Source organism: Dasypus novemcinctus, chromosome 5 (genome assembly GCF_030445035.2).
Source record: "Dasypus novemcinctus isolate mDasNov1 chromosome 5, mDasNov1.1.hap2, whole genome shotgun sequence".
NCBI classification, from domain to species: domain Eukaryota; kingdom Metazoa; phylum Chordata; class Mammalia; order Cingulata; family Dasypodidae; genus Dasypus; species Dasypus novemcinctus.
Window position 1 is genome coordinate 44,413,538 of NC_080677.1, and position 21,546 is coordinate 44,435,083.

The following is a 21,546-nucleotide window of genomic DNA, read 5'->3' on the forward strand; positions in this document are numbered from 1 at the left end:
ATGTTGTTATTTTACATTTATCTGGTCTACTCCAGCTCTTTTTTTTTTTTTTTTGGTTACTATTTGCATGGAATACCTTTTTTCTACCTTTCACTTTTTTTTCCTGTATTACTTTCATTTTCTCTATTTTTTTTAAATGTTACATTAAAAAAATATGAGGTCCCCATATATCCCCCACCCGCCTCACCCCACTCCTCCCACATCAAGAACCTCTGTCATCACCGTGGGACATTCATTGCATTTGGTGAATACATTTTGGAGTATGGTTGCACCACATGGATAATGGTTCACATTGTAGTTTACACTCCCCAAGTCCACCCAGTGGGCCATGGCAGAACATACAATGTCAAGCATCTGTCCCTGCAGTACCACCCAGGACAACTCCAAGTCCTGAAAATGGCCCCACATCATATCTCTTCTTCCCTCTCCCTACCCTCAGCAGCTACCATGGTCACTTTCTTAACATCAATGCTACAATTTCTTCCAATACTAATCACAATAGTTCCATAGTGAATCTCTGGACTGTCCATGTGACAGCTAGGCCCTGAGCCTCAGCAGACTTGCAACTCCTACCCTCTGGTTTATTGGACTTACCCCAGCCAGCTAACAGGGAGGCAAAGAAGGTCAACCACCACACCAGGAAGCCAAGAGTGCCTACAGCTGCAAGCAGGAGAATTGCATCCATCATCCTTGTGGAATCTAACCCCATCTCGATATAGAGGTGGAGTAGACATAACCATCCCAGAGTACACAGGATGGAGGACTAGAGTATGGATTAGAGTGGACTTACTGATATTCTACCTTTCACTTTTAACCTGGTTGTGTCCTTATGTCTGCGGTGGATTTCTTGTAGACAACATATAGATGGCTCATACTTTTTATCTATTCTTTCAGTCTGTTTTTTGATTGGGTTGTTCAATCCATTAACATTCAGTGTTATTGCTGTAAAGGCATTACTTACTTCATCCATTTTGTCCTTTGGCTCTCTGTTGTCATATCATTATATTGTCTGTCTTCTTATCCTTTAGTTTATCCTTCCTAATAATCTTCATATCTAAACTCTTCTCCAAATCTCTTGCCCTTATTTTTTCCTTTCAGGCTGCAGCACTGCCTTTAGCAGCTCTTGTAAATCAGGCCTTTTGGTAAGATATTCTATCAGTTTTTGTTTGTCTGTAAAGGCTTTGATTTGATCCCCATTTTTGAAGGACAGCTTTACCAGATACAGAATTCTTGGCTGGCAGTTTCAGTACCTTAAATACATCATACCCCTTTCTTCTCTCCTCATGGTTTCTGACGAGAGGTCGGCACTTAATGTTATCAACTTTCCCTTGTATGTGATGCTTTGCTTTTCTCTTGCTGCTTTCAGAATTCTCTCTTTATCTCTAATATTTGTCATTCTGAATAGTAGGTGCCTCGCTGTAGGTCTATTCAGATTTATTCTGTTTGGGGTGCATTGTCCTTGGATATTGATATTTATGTCCTTCATAAGGATTGGGAAGTTTTTGATCATTATTTCCTCAAATATTCATTCTGCCCCTTTTCCATTCTTTTCTCCTCTGGGACACCAATAATGCAAATATTTGTGCATTTTGCATTGTCATTCAATTCCCTGAGACTCTGCTCCATTTTTCCCATGTTCTTCTCTTTCTGTTCTTCTGTCTTTTTCAGTTCAGATGTTCTGTCTCCAAAATCACTAATTCTGTCTTCAAGCAATTCAAATCTGCTCTTATGAGCCTCTAATGTATTTTCAATTTCATCCATTATATCATATAAGGTCTGTTACCTTTTTCTGCAGGTTTTCAAATTGTTCTTTATGCTCTCCCAGTGTGTTCTTAATTTCTTTTATCTCTTTAGTCATGTTTTCTTTCAATTTTTTAAAGTGACATAGGAGAGTTATGTGATTATCACTGATTAATTGTCTTAAATCCTGTATTTCTTCAGGATATTTGTTTTTTCCTTTTGGCTGGGCCATCTCTTCCTGTTTTCTAGTATGGATTATATTTTTGTTGATATCTAGGCATCTGGATATGTTAAATTTCTTATGATGGCCAATTTCTCTCTCTTGCCTATTTTTTTTTTTAAATCACAGTTCTTCTTTGATATTTGGTTCAGCTTATTGCCAGTCTTTAAAATTGCCCAGCTTACATTTTCTAACTCAGTCCAAGGACTCACTAATGGGGCACAGATTTTCTCCCAAGGGTTGGATATAGAGAGCAGTTTTTGTCCATGCAATTTCCAGACTGGCCAGCAGATGGTGATCATCAGCGCATCTTTCCATCAAAGTGTGTCAGTCTCTGCTTTCTTGTGTAGTTGTGTTAAATCTCCATATCAGAGATTCAAAGTGGGCTCTGCCGAATTCACTTAAGGAAAACACCCTGACCTCTCTTCCCTTTTCTCTTGAAACAGCTGACAGGGAAGAAGATGTCTATTCCCCTCTCAGTTGACTGCAGTGAGCCAGATGTTTACCCCAGTTTAATATCATGGGAGTGGGGGAGGAGAGCCCTTCCCAGCCACCATGGGGGCTTCGTAACTCATGTTTATCATTTGGCTTCTTCTTCTCTCTGTCCCTCACCCTCCTGGGGTTGTGTAGTACTATCCTGGTCTGCTGACCAACAAGCAGGTCCTTCGGACCATTTTTGACTCTTTCTCCATTGTTTTTGTGAGAACATTCAACTCTGGTTGTTAGTCCCATCACCATTTTCCCACAATCCTCTGCAAGTTCTTATTTTGATATAAAGACATAAAAGATTGAACATATGGGATCTCACCCCATTTCTCTTCCCTTTTGCAAAACAAATCTAATTGAAGGATATTGTTCATTTAAAAATACTTTCTCTGGACATTTTTCCCAGAGGACCGTAGTCAAGTATGCTAGTAGCATTACCCATGGTGATAATTCAGCTTGTGAACAATATAAAATCCTTATACCCTAAGGCAGGAGTTCTTAACCATTTTTTGTTCCATGAACCTCTGCCAGTCAGGTAGAAAATATAGACCCCTTAGTAAGTCCATACTATATTGTCTATTATTTAATAAATATACACACCCACACCAACATGTCCCCCCAAGAATAATGCTTTTTTGAATTTCAATTCAAACTCACAGACTCCTTATTCAGAATCCCTGCCCTAAGGGGATGTTTCAGATGTTTGGACTAGTGTTTTGTGCCTTATATAGAATACTTCTTTTACCTGACAAACAACCTGGGCTCTACTTGTCTGACCTGTGACCAGCTGTCCCTATTTGTACAGAAATTGTCTTGAGGATAGCATGTGATCTATTATCAATCTTGCCTATCTGTGACCACCTTATCTTAACATGGGGGACTTTTTCTTTGGAAGCTAAGGCTTCTCATTAAAAGGTGGTAGGTGTTCTAATAGTGTTTAACTGCCCCAACCCATGCCCACTGGCAGTGAGTCTCGATTGCTCACAGCCAGAATATAACCTTTACTTTAAACCACACTAAATGGAAATTTCCAATTCACAGATAATATTTTTAACCCATTAATCCAGATCCTTATGAATACATTTCATAACTCAGTTTTCCTATATTTTCTTTTACTCTTGGCAGATCTTACCCTAAAGAGAGGAACTTGAACCCACATCCTATGGGACACAGACAAATGAGAATAGGTATGCATATGAGGTTATTCAGTCAGGGGATATCAGTTGCCAGAGCAATTTCTTTCCTCAAAATTGAAATGTAACACAGAGACCTTGGAGCACTGGGCCAGGGTAATACAGACCCCAATAAATGAACCTCCAAACAAACTCTTCTGGGTGGCACTACTTGTGGTTAGTGAGGAAGGTTTTGCTCCCTATGGGAACTGCAGAGCCTCAGGCAGTTGTACCTGAGACCTCACAGTTCCATCTAGGTTGCCAAATAATTGTTACTGAGCAATGGGCTCAATGCCTGATGCACACAGAATCCAAAAGTGTGACACCAGGATTTTAAGAAGAAAATTTTATTATGGGGTCAATCAGTTGGGAGATAAGAATCTTATCAGTCTAATCAATGTACAATAATTATGAAAACTTGCCAGGCACAGTACATCTTTCTTAATATTACTATTATTATGCCTCACAGCCATTTATTGGGTATCTATTTCATCCTTAGACTTGCAGATAATAAAAAGGACAAAAAAAAATACTTGTAGTAGTGTATTAGTCATCCAAAAGGGTGGTTTTTATAAAGGGTATTTATTTGGGGTAGGAGCTTACGGATATCAGGCCATAAACTATAAGTTACTTCCCTCATCAAAGTCTATTTTCACATGTTGGAGTAAGATGGCTGCTATCGTCTACAGGGGTTCAGGCTTCCTGGGTTCCTCCCCTCCAGTGTCTTGCTTCTCTCTGGGTTCAAGGTTCATTTCTTCCTGGGAATTGCCTCTCTTTCCTCTTGTGCTTACTTCTTGGGGTGCCAGCTTAAGACTTCAGCATCAAACTCCAACATCTGAACTCCAACATTAAGAACCCTCAACTCTATCCTTTGCCATACCTTTTATCTGTGAGTCCCCACCCACCAAGGGGCAGGGACTCAATGCCCTAATGATGTGGCCCAATCAAAGCCCTAATCATAACTCAATCATGCCCAGGTACAGACCAGATTACAAACATAATCCAGTATCTATTTTTGGAATTCATAACCATACCAAACTGCTACAAGTATTTGAGACTTTTTATACCCCAGAAAAGATCATGTCCTTAGAGCTAATCCATTCCTGTGAGTGTGAAACTATTTTCGGTGGGAACTTTTGGTTAAATTACTTCAGTTAAGGCCTTTGATTAGATTACTTCAGGAGGGTGTGACACATTGTGGTCTTAATCCTTTTACTGAGTCCTTTATAAACAAGATGAATATTGATAATGGGGGCCATGGACAGAAAGAAAGACCCAGGAGTTCAAAGAAGAGCCCACAGAAACTGAGAAAGAAAGCCACGAAAGCAAGAATCTGAAACCAATGGAACCGATGAGAGAAAAAGCAAAGAAGGATCAACCAAAGCTGAAAGCAATGGAGCCTGGAGGAGAAGACAGAGACCAGCAAATGCCACTATTGTGCCCTGCCATGTGACCAGAGCACATGATCGCCTGTGGCCATGTCTTCAGGGAGAGAGATTAGAGATGCCTTGATTTGGTGAGAAGCAGATAAAGTAGCACTTAATCTACTTAGTAGTGTTCTTCTCAGTCTCAGAACTGTAAGTTTACAAGCTAATAAATCCCAATGTAAAGCCAACCTGTTTCTGATATATTGTCTGGGCAGCCATTAGAAAACCAAAACGATAATAAAGGCTTGAACAATGAGACTTAATATTCTGGATAAAGCAAAAGTAGCTGACCTTGAAGGATATTAAAAAGGGGGATTGAAATATAGAAGAATAAGCAGTTACAGTCATCCTGTGCCAAGTATCCTTACTTTTTTTATTTTTAAATCAATTTTATTGATACATACTCATAAAGCATACAAGCCATCTAAAATATATAATCAATAGTATTTGTTATAATCACAGAGTTGTACATTCATCACTTAAGTCAACAATTCTCAGTTAGTGATAGTTATAATTGGTCTGACATGTCCCAAGGGAAATTCGACAAGATGTCATTTGTATTTATTTATTTGCCTGTTTATTTTATTTGTTTAACATATATATCCAACACTTACTGTTTTCCAGGAAGTATTCTAAGTACTTTCACAAACATTTCCTCATTAAATCTTTAAATATGTCTCATTATTACCTTCATTTAAATATATTAACTTGCCTTGGGTCACACAATTAGTAAGTGACAAAGCTGAGGTTTGCACCAAATAGTAAGTCTCCATATTCCTTGCATTTTCATCCATTACACTATGAGTTTCCCTGTGTATTGCTCATTTCTGGTCTTAATGTTATAATAAAATAACCACCATGTGAAGCCTGCTCTATGTGCCAAGCCAAAATTTTTCCTTTAATCTCCACAAAAATAATTTAATTCACTTAAGATTTATTAAACATTTACAAGTTGCAAAGAACAAGTATAAGTTCAAGTTATTTTAGTTAAAGGGTTTTTGTTTTAAGGGTACATGTTGAAGTATGTGGCAGCAGGAAAGCATCCCAGAAGTTTAATAGATACAGTTTCAGGAAACTGGAATTTTTATATTCACCAAACCCTAAGCAAACACTATCCCCTTTTAAATCTAAGGATTCTTGATTTCTCCAAGGTAAAACAACTGGCTTCAGAGCTGAGTTTTTGGTCCTTACTCATCCCACCATGCTCCCTCTTCAAACAATGTATTTATCTAATAATGTCTCGGTATATCAAGGCGGAAAGCAGCAGGTTGCGTAAAGATTCAATATGGCACAATGGAAAGGAGTTAAGGCCATTGGTTAGGATAGCGTACAGTTGTAATCCTTCGTATACATAATAGGCGTGGAGCCTTTGCCCATATTTACTATCCCCTTCTCAGAGAACACTCACACTGAATATTCACTGATGATATGTTTACTGAGTGAATTCTAAATTTCTTGCATTTCATGTTCCTTATGCTCTGCCTCAGTAGCTCTCTTGTTCTGTATCCCATTACTTTCAGTTCTGTGCAATTCAAACTAAACCATTTTCGATTCCCAAATACATCCAAACTCTAATCATTACCAAGTCTCTCCTTAAACTTTTCACGCATTACTCATCCATATATTCTTCAAGGCCCAATTCAAATTCCCCCTTCTCCATGAAGTATTTCCACTTTTAAGAGTAAATATGGGGCAGCGGACTTGGCCCAGTGGTTAGGGCATCCGTCTACCACATGGGAGGTCCACGGTTCAAACCCCAGGCCTCCTTGACCCGTGTGGAGCTGGCGCATGTGCAGTGCTGATGCGCGCAAGGAGTGCCCTGCCACGCAGGGGTGTCCCCTGCTGTGGGGGTGCCCCACGTGCAAGGAGTGCGCCCCATAAGGAGAGCTGCCCAGGAATGGCACCCGAACACAGGGAGAGCTGACAGCAAGGTGACACAATGAAAAGAAACACAAATTCCCATGCCACTGATGACAACAGAAGCAGACAAAGAAGATGAAGCAAATAGACACAGAAACAGACAACCGGGGTGGGGTTGGGGTGGAAAATAAATAAATAAATCTTAAAAAAATAAAGTAAATATGAGGAGTGGGCATAGCTCAGTGGTTGAGCACCTGCTTCCCTTTTTCTTAAAAAAAAAAAGAGTAAATACCTATATAGTTCAGGTCCTGTGTTTGTCACTATGCTATATATTTTAAATGCAATTTTACATGCATTCACTTATTTAATCATCCTACAGCCTTATTGTTTCCTTGTTACAATAAGTCTGAAGTATATAATAACTTGTCTAATGTTATTGTAACTAATAAGTAGTGGATTTATGACTCATCATTGACTGGTAAACAGTTCTTTTTCCTTTCCTCTTTTGAAATTCTGTTCATTGATTTTATACCTCATAGGCCTAGAATATCCATACATCTGGTTTGCCTGGAATAACCCCAGTGTAAGCTTATTGTTCTGACATAATTGTTAACAGCACATTCTTTCACTTTTTTAAAGCATTTATTATATACATGTTGAGTTTTCCTCATAAATCTCTCTTTAATTTTTCTTAATCTTTCAATTTCTACTGCTCTCCCTTCATTAATAAGCCTATCATCAAATATGAGGTCCCAGTTTCAATCCCTGGCTCTGGTACTGAAAAAAAAAAAAAAAAAGGTACAACTAAAAACTAAAGTGCTACTAACTCTGTAATGTCTTTTTCATCTTATAGTCAGTTTAGTGCACTCTTATTTAGAGTATCCCAATAACGTGTTTATTCTATTTCCACATGGGTATTTAATGACTGGAGCATGAGTTTTGTTGGGAGGCATAAATGAGATAACATGTATAACACATTAGATCCTGCATATGGGAAGCAGTCAGTGAATATTAGTGAATTTTAATTCTACTACCATAATATTGTATTTTTTGTTTAACTCTGTTTCTCTCATCATTCTCTGTATCCCCTGATAGCCAAAAAATTCTGAGTGTGAGTATGCATGTATGTACATAATTTTAATAAATGCAAATATGGTGTTTAAATAAAATTAATATTAAATACCCATTATTAATATTTGTTAGAGATAAGTAGTAATAAGCACACTGTTGTTTATATACATTTTTGTGTCTTTCCCATAATGTAAGTTTTTGAGAGTAATAATCATATACATTTCTTAGAATTTTAGGAGAAGTTTAGAAAAGAAGCAAGTCATGCTTCCAAATAGATCCTTTTAAAAAATAACTATTTTTACAAAAATTAAACCTCATGCTTCTTTTCTTCAAGTCAGTATTAAGAATTTATTTCAATAATGTCTAACCTAACTGTCCTGGTTTGAGTCTTTTGTGAATCCCAGAAAATTATGTACTTAAGTGAAACTATTCCTGTGCCTGTAAACCTATTATGTGTGGTAGGATCTTTTGATTATATTCAGTTAAGGGATGTTTTGATTAGCACGCTTATGATTAGGTCCCTTCAAGATCTTTGATTAGATTGTAGGAAGCTTTGAATAGATTGAATTCAGTTGGGGGCCTTTAATTGGAGCACTTTGGTGAGACATGATGGGTCTCAGCCCTCTTCCTGGAGTCGTACATAAATGAGAGAAAAATGAAGAGACACACAGGAAAGAGAGCTGCCATTTTACCCTGCCTTGTGAGAGAGGACTCCAGGATCACCTACAGCTACAGAAAGACAGAGAAACCTTGAGAGGCTGAGAGAGAGGCTGGAAGCTGAAGCCATGAAGCCCCCCAAAAACTAAGCCCACAGAGCAGCTCTAAGCTGAAAGAGGCAGGACTGGAGGAGAGGGGCGCAATGAGTGAGACTCCATTATGCCCTGTTTTGTGCCTGGTCACACAGCCGAGCTCCAAGATGAAAGCATCAACTGCCATGTGCCTGATCACTCTTAGGTGCAATGTGATGAGACAACATCTCTGATGATGTCTTGATCTGGATATTTTCACAGCCTTGGAACTATCAGCTTCTACTCGTTTCTAGAATTTTTGCATTGACAGTCCTTAACATACTAAAACTCTGACAAACCAAATTTCATGAAATGAGTCAGGCCATTTCATAACACTTCTCCTTATCCCTTTTATTCTTCCCTGAATTTCTGGTTCCAATCCTATTTTCTTTGCCCAATAGTCTTTCTTCTTTAGAATTTAATTTGCATTAAATTGTTGTAAGTAACTGCTTATTGAGTCTCCAGCTTTAATACCAAACTCTCTTACAGATTTAAGATCAGTGTTTCCAATTTCTCACCACAGTGATAGAAACTTTTTAACAACATCATTAGGCAACATGTCTAAAACCTTATTAAGTCTTCACACACTTCATACCAACTGCTTTTCTTCTTAGCTTCCCTTTAGTTGTAAAGTCATCATCACAATCAAATCTTGGTGTCACCTTTGGCACCATGCTCTTTCTTTTAGTCCATCTTTAAGTCCATAGATGTTTTCTCTAGAGATGATATTTTCTTTTATTCTACAGTTACTTTTCAGGTCATTCAACTTCCCCTCCCCCTGCGCCCTGCTTATTTACATGTATATCTGTAGGGCTTACAAAATGTATTAGATATGCACAAAAACCCCCTTTGAAATTCATATATTTAATAAAATACTCCTTGAGCAGCTACCATGAACCAGGAAAAAAGGCTTTTCCAGTATTCTGATCTGAATTAGCACCCTTCAGACAAGATTTCAAGAATCACAGGCCCCTCAAGAATCTTTCAGATTCTAGTGACTTTTTCCCCAAAGAGATACAATTGCAAAATGTCACAAGTTTTCTTGTGCTTCCTGAAGCTCATTTATGAATCCTTAAAAATTTTTAGATCCCTAATTAATAATGGTTGATCTGAAAGGATAAAAATATGAAGTACTAGGACACCTGGGAGAAGTTGGGGATCTACCTACCACAACTGGATGCTTCAGGAATAAGGCAGTAGTATTGCATAATGGTTAGGAACTTAGTTTTTGTAGAACTTTATGTAGAACTCTATTCTATCACACCTTTATTAGAATTTTCTCTGCCTTGTTCCCTAGTGTGTCCCCAGAACCTACAGCAGTACTTACATAGTAAGAGTTTAAGAAATATTTGTTGAATGAATGTGTATGAATATTTAGTCAGCTTAAACTCTCTGACCTTGTTTCTTAATTCATTAATTAAAGGTAATAATACCTACCCCATAAAGAATGTTACAAGGATTAATGAAAGTACATATACAAAGTACATAGTCTAGAACACAGTATGCTTTCAACGATTGGTAATTACTATGAGTAAGCCAAAAGGCTTTGTTTCCTGGATTCTAAGGCAAATGCCATACAATGGGTTGGCTTACCAACAGGAATTTATTGGTTCTTGTTTCAGAGACTAGAAAGTTTGCTTCCTCCCAGGTTTGATATCTTCTGACTGACTGGCATGTTGGGGTTCCTTGGCTTTTCCATCATATGTCAATGCACATACCAATGTCTTCTTTCTGTTTAGGGTTTTACTGTCTTTCAGCTTCTCCATGTACATTTTTCTCTCTATGTCTGAATTTTATTCTGTTTATAAAGTACTGTAGGAATCGAGTTTAAAGCCCAACCTGATTTGGCTGGTCACACCTTAATTGAAAATAATATCTATAAAGTGTACTATTTACAGTTGGCTTTCATCCACAGGAATCAGTTAAGAATAAGAATGTGTTTTTGTCTTGAGTACATAATTCATCCTACAGTAAGACTACATATTAAAATTGAGATGTTTTATTTTCTTTGGCTAATCAAGGAAATACATGCAAAGGGTTGATGTAAACAATGGGAATTTATTTATTATTATTATTATTTTAAGATTTATTTATTTATTTCTCTCCCCTTTCCCCCTGCTCCCTGCCCCCCATCCGCCAACCCACCCTGGTTGTCTTGTTCTCTGTGTCGATTTGCTGTGTCTTCTTCTTTGTCCGCTTCTGTTGTTGTCAGCGACATGGGAATCTGTGTTTCTTTTTTTGTGTCATCTTGTTGTGTCAGCTCTCCGTGTGGGTGGCGCCATTCTTAGGCAGATTGTACTTTCTTTTGAGCTGGGCGGCTCTCCCTACCGGGCACACTCCTTGCGTGTGGGGCTCCCCTACGTGGGGGACACCCTACGTGGCATGGCACTTCTTGCATGCATCAGCACTGCACATGGGCCAGCTCCACACAGGTCAAGGACGTCCGGGGTTTGAACCCCGGACCTCCCATATGGTAGACGGATGCCCTAACCACTGGGCCAAGTTCACTTCCGACAATGGGAATTGTCAAAACCTCACAGTTTTGAGACTAGCTAAAAGTCCAAATCAAGGCATCATCAAGATGATACTTTCTTCATGAAGACTGGCTTTCTGAGTCTGGATGTTTGTGAACCTTGGTCCTTAATTCCTCTGTCACATGACAATGCACAATGGTAGCTTCTCCTGGCCTCTCTTTTCTCTTCTGGGTTCCATTGAAATTCAGTTTCTTGTTCCGTGGCTTTCTCTCATTGAATTTCATTCTATTTATAAAGGACTACAGTAATAGGCTTAATCCCATCCTGATTGGGTTAGGGCACACATTAACTGAAGTAAACTCATCAAAAGCTCCTATTTACAATGGGTTCACACCCACAGGAATGGGCTGAATTTAAAAATATGTTTTTCTGAGGGCACATACAACTCCAAACCACCATGGGACATAAAGTCAGAGCTAGAATAGAAGCAAGTATAACTGTTGTGATCATCTCAGTGCAACAGAATTATCTAGGCATTTGCTTAAAATATAGAATGATGGTCATATTCCAAGTCCTATAGAAGTGAATCTCTGCTGGGTGGGCTTAGGAAACTGCATTTTGAACAAATGTCTCAAGAGACTGGATTGAAAACTGAAGTAATGATGCCATTGATATAGAAGGTGACAACAAACTTCTTGAGGACAAGGACTATCTTTCATTCTTCTTTGTTTTCCTGTTGTTTAGAATCTGGATGGCCATAAGAAAACATCCTTTTAATTTCTAAACAAATCAGTTGTGTGAACTAGATTCTCTACAATGTGTGTGTGTATTAGACAGGGGCAGAGAAGGACACAAGAAGAAAATGATTAAATAAAAACATTTGGATCAGGGAGGAGGTATTGATACAAAACAGAAAATCCAAAGGAAAAGGATATACTATAATAAAATGGACTGTCCTTAGTGAAGGTAAGTATGCAAATAGATATGACAGAAAAGTGAATTTAACATACATAGCTACTTATATATTCTAATCTACTGATTGAGGATTTATTCTATAACATTTAACTTTAAAAATTTTATGTGAAAATATATTTTTACAAGCAAAATTTACAATGGATGTCAGTAAGGATATCTGACATATAACATGAGATTGGAAGCTCTGAAATGCTGATTCTTATCTGCTTTATTCACGAAAGTGTTGAATGGTTTAACAATGCCTATGCATGGTGGGGAATCTATTAACATTTGTTGACTAATGAATGTAGAGGTCACTTCTGGATATGAAAATGTGATCATTATGACAATCGCAATGTGTTGAGTTTCAAAATGAGTCTAAAGGATGTATCATGTAACATAAGACAATCTGGATTGGGTTTTTGAACATAGGCTGTTCAACTTCTCGGTTTTTCAGCTATCTTTTTTACCATAGTGGTACTACTACTAAAACAGTTCCCATTCTTACTGGATGCCCAAACTGGTAAATATAAAATGGGGTCTCACAAGTATAATATTTTATGTATTTATGCATATGAATTTTTCACGTTTTCCTTGAATTTAATTGGTGTTAAGGAAAAAATTACTTGGAATCCATCTCCCTTTGTTGAAACACATTCAGCAGTTACTTGCTTTCATTTTCCCAAAAAGAAGTTAAAAATGTTTTCCAAAATGTAAGCTGAAATTAAGTCAAATAAAATGCTCAGTAGTTCCAGCTCTTGATCTCTCTTGACTGAGGAATAGTACAACAATAAGTGACAATAATCAGGCTTCAAGATAATTTATTATAAATACAATCTTTTAAATCTGTTGTTTATTGTATAAACACAGCCTAGTCCAATTCTTCATTAAAACTAGGCTTTTAACTCTTTAACCTTGTGGCATGGATTCATCAGAAATTTACTCCCTATGAAGCTCTTTATGATCCCAACAGTCCCGATTCCTCCAGATTGTTTTATTTCCAAACTATAAATATTTTTTTTCACTCCTTAGTGTGGGGATTTAGCTACCTCCATATTACATGCCTACTGAAGTAGAAAACTGCCTAATCAGATAGGAAAACATATGGCTGTGAATAAATCAGCATTTGTTGAAGATTTCAAAGTGTGAAACTAGGCAGACAAGCACATATCCTAAGAGCTCTGCTTTCTCTTGCTTCCCTGTAGAGAAATCAGAAGGCTAATATGGCCACCACTGCCATCTGTCTAAATACTTGAGTGTGTTCTCTTGAATTAACACAGCAGAACTAGTGGGGGATGTAATTAAGATTTTATTTTTATATTTCATCACCAAATGCTTTACAATATAAATTTATCCATAAATGTTCAGGCTGATTACATTTCTAACAATGAGTTTTTAAATGAGTCTTAAGGTCATTTAATTCAGAACAAGTGAAACTGTTCAATGTATTAATTTAGTGTTCATGACTTTTTCCTCTTCTCTAAAACTTTAAATAGGAATTACTATAGATTTTATCAAAGGCATATATATATATGTATAAATATATATATTTGAACAATAAGATATGGTACTGTAACTTATTCTACTTTAAGAATGAGTTAAACTGCCTGATATTAAATTATAAATTCCATTGTTCTACTCTGTGAATGTTCAACAGATCTTAGCATATTGCTTCACACAGAATATTCACACAATGGATAATTATTGAATAAAGGAAACCCACATGGTTATTTTGATTTCCATAGAGTTCCTTGCAGAAGTTTATGAATAACAGAAAATTTTCTACAGAATCCCCCAGGAACAAACAACCTGTGCGGCTATTTGCACAGTTGCATTATCGGGAGTTAAATAAAGCCATAAATCTTTATGAAAGGTAGTTTTAAATTTGAGACCTGGATTGGGTACTCAATTTGCTTCTTGTTAGATAATTCCAGATTCAATTGCAAATTTATATTATAAATTCAAACTCTTGTACTTTGCAACAGAAATTGAATAAGTTTTGTACTGTTCTCTTAAACTTCCCAAGATAAAAACAATTGATATGAAAATGGCAAATTTTGTGTAAAAAATTTTTGTGTAAAATTTTTTTGTGAAATACTTTCAATTTTCAGTTTAAGAAATGAAGCTTACTATGGATAGTGTCTATTCTATTTTACTTCTTTTTACCTCTAAAATCTAGTAAAATTCCTTATCCAAAATAGAAATTCAATATATACTTGCAGAATGAATGGAATGGCTTACAAGAGATTCCTTGCTCTGCTGATTACACATGTAGCTTTTAATAGGAGGTTTTGCTAAGGGTTTATAAATACAGGTTTTATTATTCTGAATCAGATTTTTCCTATGCTATTAATATAAAAGATTCTTATTGGTAGTTTCATAGTTAAAATAGTAGCCATTTGGCATTTGAGCATAATATTTAATATTTAATACATACAATAGTTATTTTAATGATATAAAAATTGGTGTATATCCCATTTTTATATTATTAAGATATAAGGATATCTTAATGATATCTTTCAGTTTTTTCTTCTGCAAATGAGAACTAAAATTACTGAAATATATTATTGAGAGGCCATAGAAATATTTATAACCTTTACTTTTTGGTAAGTTATTTCTGAGCCTCTAGTTAATTGTGAAGATATCTGGAAATAAGAGATTCTTAGAAATATTTATACATACACACATACACACACATGAATATACATAGACACATATATTTAGATAGATAAATAGAAGTGTTGCCAGGAAAAAAAAAAACAATTAACCGTGGTATAAATAATAAACCACTTAATTTTAGTTTGGATTTTCATCGAATTTTCTTACTAATTTACCTGAAAGATTTGCCATTTCCTGGCTGTACTGCACATATTTTTCTGTTAAACCTAACATGACAATGATTTTTGTATCAGATGATAAATGTATTAGGGACTGGCTTAGTATTTCCCATAAGTGCTGGCTGCAGTCAAATGCCCAGACCCATGGGGGGATGGGCCCCTCTGGAACATCAATCATGAGCCATCCATACTATACAGAAGAGGCTTGAGTAGTTACAGTTAATGTCGTCACTCTGACCTAGGCTCATCTGAATGCAGGCATTTTTCCTGCTACAGAGATTTAATTTCACCTCACCCCAACCCAGTCACTCCTGAGCATTTATCATATTGTTTGCACATACATTTCTATGAACAAGATTCTCTAAAATATTTGCTTCTTAGAACCTATTTTCCATACTATGATTTTTCGCTTAAGCAAGAACCATGAAGCATCTCTTATTTGATAAGAAATTTACAATTAACTATAGTGTCATGCATGTCACTCTGGAAAGTAAGATTATATATATTCCTATGGTCTTTGAAAAATATATTCCAATATTTTTAGTACCCAATTGCAGATGGAAAAACAGTAGTATAAAAATATTACATGACATTCCCAATATTCTTCTAATATGTAACAACACAACAGAATTGAGTTTTCTTATTAGATTTAAAAGGCCTCTTGTCTAACCTCATTAGTAAGTATGAAGTAAGAAGAGGTGATTTTCCAAATAATTCAAACAAACAAAATTTTTTTGGCTTAAATTAACTGAAATTTTGTTTTGAAAGGAAGTCTTCTCCACGTTATTCACTAATTGCTTCTGTATTCTTAATTTAGCTGCAAAAATTTAACCAATCAATATTTTCCAATCAGAAAAATTAAATTTAAAATAAAGATTTTGTAGAATGGAATAAGTTAATCTTATAAGAAATGATCTCCGACAGGGTATTTATTGGTCTATTTAATAGAGTTTGACTCTAAGTGGTTTTTCTATTTCAATTGGAAAGACTTAGAGAAATATAGTCTTCACATTATATAGAGTAGTCAGAAAAGTCTTGAGAACTATCTTGGAAAGAACTCATTGCAATGACATCATTTAATTAATCAATTTGCCTCAAATACCTAGTTTATCAATTTCCATAGCAAAATTATTCCTTGGTGGTAAGCTAGGTATAAGGAGTTATTAATATTTTAGGCCTCTAAGTCATTCAACTTACTCAGTATATGAGTTCAGGGCAAGGGGTCAGGTCATAAGAACTCTCCAAAAAAATTTTATTCTCATTGGGTGACTTGATGATATGGAAATGGGTTTTTCCATCCCTGGCTCCTTTTTCAAAACTGAATCCCATACAAACCTGTACTGCCAATGATCACTAGAATTCAACTCTCCCATCTGCCATCCTCCACTCTTACAGTCCCCTTTTCAACGCAGGCCAAGCTGCGAGGTTAATGTCCTAAAGGACGAAGAAAGAAAACATTGGAAAACAGTCTTGGGGAAGAATGTGAACAGTTTTGAACTCCGTAGTGTTTGGTCTTTATTTAGTTTGCTATTGCATTTGAGTTCATTTTATTTTTGATGAGGGGAAATGACACGATGAGATGATAACAGAGTTTCATGGCCCCTATTTTCTTACTTTTACATTTAACTCTTCTCTCCTCTCTCACCAGAGATTGGGGAAGAAAAATGAGGAGGTTGTGACCAGTCCTGCAAAGAATCCAGAACACTTCTGTTAGGTAGAAATGAATCGCTTAAGATAGAAGGAAGTCAATATGTGTAACTTATTATAATAAACTAGTTATTTTAGTATTTGTATATTATTATGACTAAAATAATTTAAGGTAGGTCTCTTTGAAAAGCTTAATTTCAGCGGGTAGGCAGAAATAACTTCAGATTTCTGCTTTTGAAGTGTGTGTGAGAAGTTAGCACTCAATTTTAATGATAGGGAAACCAAAAACACAATATATAAAAGAAAGGAAAAGGAAATAATCTAAAGGTCGCTGATTAGGACACTGGTTCTTAACCTTTTGGAACTCATGCATCCCTTAGAAAAGCATACGAAAATGGTACAGGTTTTCCTCAGACAAATATACACAGGCATATATTCATAAAATTTGGTATAAAACATGAAGCTATCCCTGACCTTTTGAAGTCTATTCATGGCCTTTTCAAGCATCCATAATCCTCAGTTTTTAAAAACCTAGTACAAAATTATAAGATACAAATTTAGGGCATTTCTTCAGAGACCTAAGAAGTACCAGAAGTGCCAAAACTATTCAGCAGTTTGCAAGCTGAATGTCCTAGGTTCATTATAAATACCTGGATTCATTTCAATGTAGTAAAAAATAAAATAAAATTTAAAAAAGTTTAGTTATTTTCTCCACTAAAGTTCTAAAAATTTCAACTATCTTTATTTGATAGGAAAATGCTATAGCTCTCAATAGCAATATGGTTGAAAGATATCTGAGCTGAAATTGAGAAGACTTTATAACTTATTTCAACGTCTTAAACTTGGACTAGTAACATTTTTGAGTCTCTGTTTTATCCTTTTTATAAAATGGTATTGGACAAGATTATTTTTAGGCTTTCTTTATATATAGTTCTAAAATTCTATGATTTAAATTAACCCATCTAAATTTTATAAATTAAGACAAGTAAATAACTTCTGAAAATGAGAATAACTGCATTTATTTCTATAGTAACATATTTTCAGTAAGTGGTTCAAAGCTATATGTATTTGAACTTCTAAATAGGCAAATTTGCAAAACTGGGCCATAAATAAGTCTTCATGCTCCACCCTTATTAATTATTAATGGCTTCTCCATGACTTTGAATCGGAGCACTTTCTACAGGAGAGGTTCTGACTGAGCTGTGAGCTGTCTAAATGATGAATCATCTCCCAAACTGAGTTTGTCTTCTTTGACCTTCAAGGTACCTAGAGGCACTACCAGAAAATTTAACTGTGGTTGCCTGTGTTACACTTGGCTTTTGACTAAAAAACAAACAAAAAAATAAAATTTTCAATTCCAATATCACTATGTTTTAGCCTGCAGGAGCAAAAGATTTTCTTAGCAGAAAAGAGCTTGACATTAAAAATAGATATAATTTACCTCACCAGGACTCCAGATCTGAATGCACTCACTATTTGTGTGGCTTTAAATCTGGCTGCACATGCATCTGGATAGCAGAAGCTGGTCTGTATTGTCCATTCTACCGGTTTTCTTGCTTGTTTTTGTAACACGTTAGGGCCCAAAGAGACAAACAAGGATAAAAATGGTTTTCTCCTTTCCCATCTGGTTTCTGCCAGAGCTACTAAGCCTGACCAAAGCATCAGATTTCAATGTCCTGACTGCTGAAGAATCCCACTCTCCTGTTCTCTTTTCATCATCATTCTTCCCAATAAATATGTTTCCCAGTACAAGGCAATGAATGCAGTAACCCAGTAAAATACAGAGCTACTTACCACCGCAATTCCTGTCATTAATCTGGTATTTATAGGATAATACCTGTCTGCCTTACTTCACTGAATGTAGTCTGATGAAAGGGCTATGTATTTACAGTGTTTTGAACTTCTGAAATTAAAAAATACAAATAGATCTTAGTTAAAAATGAGTTCTGTTCTGGGAATTAATCATAAGATCTGTTGGTTGGGACTCAGAATACATTTCTTATAGAAATAACTTTTAAACTGGTAGGTAGGACTCCAGGTTAGTAAAAAATTCCTTTGTTAACATCTAACACACAATGTTACATATCCTTTTGCATGTAAGCATTTTTGCCCATCTCACAAGGGGACTGAGAATCCCTTAGAAGCTGGAACAGGGTGGGAGGCAAGGACTCTGTCTCCTTCAGGTATGTAGGCAACAGGTCCAGTGAAGTGGTGATGGTGGTATCTTCTCCACAAAGGGATGCCACCTTCCTATCTGGCATGATTTCCATGGCTTCCGCTTCAAGTAGGAATAGGACCCCACAAGCAGAGGGCTGTGTGACCGTGACAGCTGTTTGCATCCACAGGTCAATTGTAAATTGGGTGTTTTAAAGTCAGAAATTGCCAAAAAATGATTAAGCCATACTAACTAAAAAGTTATAATCCAAAAGCATGTTTTAGACTTGGGGAACCTACTAACTTTTTAAAATGGTTATTGGAGCATTATTGTATATTGCTAGAACAGCAATTTCTTTCATTTGAATTTTTAGCATAAAAATTTTCAAACAATCAGAAAAGTAAAGAGAATAATAAATGAATAAATATATCAATAGCCTTCATTCAAAATTCTTCAAGATTTTGATCCATCTGCATCACCTATCTTATTATCTTTTCTTTTTCATTGCCAAAGTTTGTATAACAATTCTTAGATCCCATGCCACTAACTTATTGCCAAAGTCATGTCAATGTCATAGTGTAAGTTTTTTACCATTTGTGCATCTTTTAATTTATTGCTTTATTCCTCATATGCTTTCTTTTTTTTTTTTTGTTTTTTTTTAATTTTTTAATTTTTTATTGACTTTGTAATAATATTACATTAAAAATATATATGTGAGGTCCCATTCAACCCCACCCCCCCACCCCCCCTCTCCCCCCCCCCAACAACACTCGTTCCCATCATCATGACACATCCATTGGATTTGGTAAGTACATCTTTGGGCACCTCTGCACCTCATATACATTGGTTCACATCATGGCCCATACTCTCCTCTATTCCATCATGTAGGCCCTGTGAGGATTTACAATGTCCGGTGATTACCTCTGAAGCACCATCCAGGGCAGCTCCATGTCCCGAAGACGCCTCCACCTCTCATCTCTTCCTGCCTTTCCCCATACCCTTTGTCCATTATGTCCACTTTTCCCAATCCAATGCCACCTCTTCTATGTGGACACTGGATTGGTTGTGTCCATTGCACCTTTATGTCAAGAGGAGGCTCAGATTCCACCTGGATGCTGGATCTCATATGCTTTCTTAATTGAATTTAACCCTAGAGGCAGTTTCTTAAAGTGTCATAACATATTGATTTTGTCATTGGTAGGCTTTAACAAATCATTTTAGGTGGTGATTAAAGGGAACTACAAAAATCTGTTACCTGCCAAGTTTGCTGAAAAACGGATGATGTAATTAAGGTTAAAATGGCTCCTGAACTACCCTGTATTAATTATATAACATACCTAATATCTTCCACATGGTCTGCTGTACAGAATATCTACCTGTTTCCTACAGTCCTTAGAATTTGTAGCCCCTGGCATAGAGGATTCTTTTTGAGAAATGAAGAGAGGGAATATTAGGAAGTTAGGGACAAGATTTTGAAGGGTCTTTTAATTGACAAAAAGCCATCTTTAAACATTTGACTTTGAATTATTTCTCTAGGATGGACTGGCAGAAGGAACATCTATAGGTAAAGGACTAGTTGGGATTCTGTTTAAATAAGATCATCCTAATGGCAAAGATTGCGACATTAGGTTTTTGCTGCATGGCTGATTATAAGGTGCAACCAATGCCAGGAAACTCTGGTAACACTGTATTCTCCCTCCCATAGATGCTCTGCCAGTGTGAATAATCCAAGTTATAATTAAAAGGCAGAAAACATAAAATGACATGAAGCCTAAGAGAAATATGCCTTGGCAATGGTAGTATATAAAGATAGCAACCTACCTGATCCTTGCAACAATCTTATTATGTAGATACTATTATTGTTTCCATTTTAGAGTTGAGGAAGTTGAGTTATAAAAGGTTAAGTTATTTTCCCAAAGTCACACAATAACAAGTGGAGGATCTGGGAACTAAACTGAAGAAGTTAGCTCTAATATACAGCAGCTCAGAGCAGAGTTTTCAATTTCTTGTATTTATAGAAGCTCCAGAAGCTTTTTCCCACTCAATGATATTAACACTAAACTTGCAATATCTCTTAACAGACCAAGCGGTGTTTGAAAGTTAGTATTTGCATATTACATATGCATTAAATGATAACTATATATAAAAATATTTTTTTGTTTGTTTTAAACAGGTCATCAATAACCTTGGTCCTTTGGAATTAATTCTTAATACTCCCAGCCATCATAGGGTCCATCATGGTAAGGAAGCTGTTTCTTCTTTCTTTCCTTCTTTTTTTCTTTAAATGTCTTTTATTATTTTGCATGACTTCATTTCATCACAATTACCCCACATAGCACATTCCATGACCAGAGGCATAGTTTCTTCCTTTGTACCTGGACAAGCTTCATTTCCCAAGCATGGACTGGAGAAAATAAAACCAACAAAAAAATTTCCTCTGTCTGGGTTTTGGATTTTCCCTTTTACCTGAGTCTCAACTTAGTTGTAGAAAATGAGTTAAACAGCTGAGGGGCTATAGGCTTTGCATCTTGAAGGAGCCTATTGAAAACGATGCTTTGACCCCAGTGATAAGTGTCATTCCTATCTAAAGCCAGGAGTCAGAACACTTCTGATCTTGAAAATTGTTGGGATTTAAAAAAAGCCTAATAGACAACACCATACTTTGCTGCCTACATTCTGTGAACAAATTCAATATAAACTGCATTTGCCTGACAA

The 21,546-nt window shown here is 36.2% G+C and overlaps 1 protein-coding gene across 2 annotated transcripts in view; it reads left to right on the plus strand.

Moving 5' to 3' along the window:
- The window catches only part of AGMO (alkylglycerol monooxygenase), a 371,907-nt gene that overhangs the window by 169,155 nt on the left and 181,206 nt on the right, over positions 1-21,546 (plus strand). For both annotated transcript variants that reach the window (XM_058296924.2, XM_058296925.2), the window contains exon 6: positions 21,005-21,071. In XM_058296924.2, the coding sequence (XP_058152907.1) occupies positions 21,005-21,071 (67 nt within the window). The remainder of the gene's footprint in view (positions 1-21,004; positions 21,072-21,546) is intronic.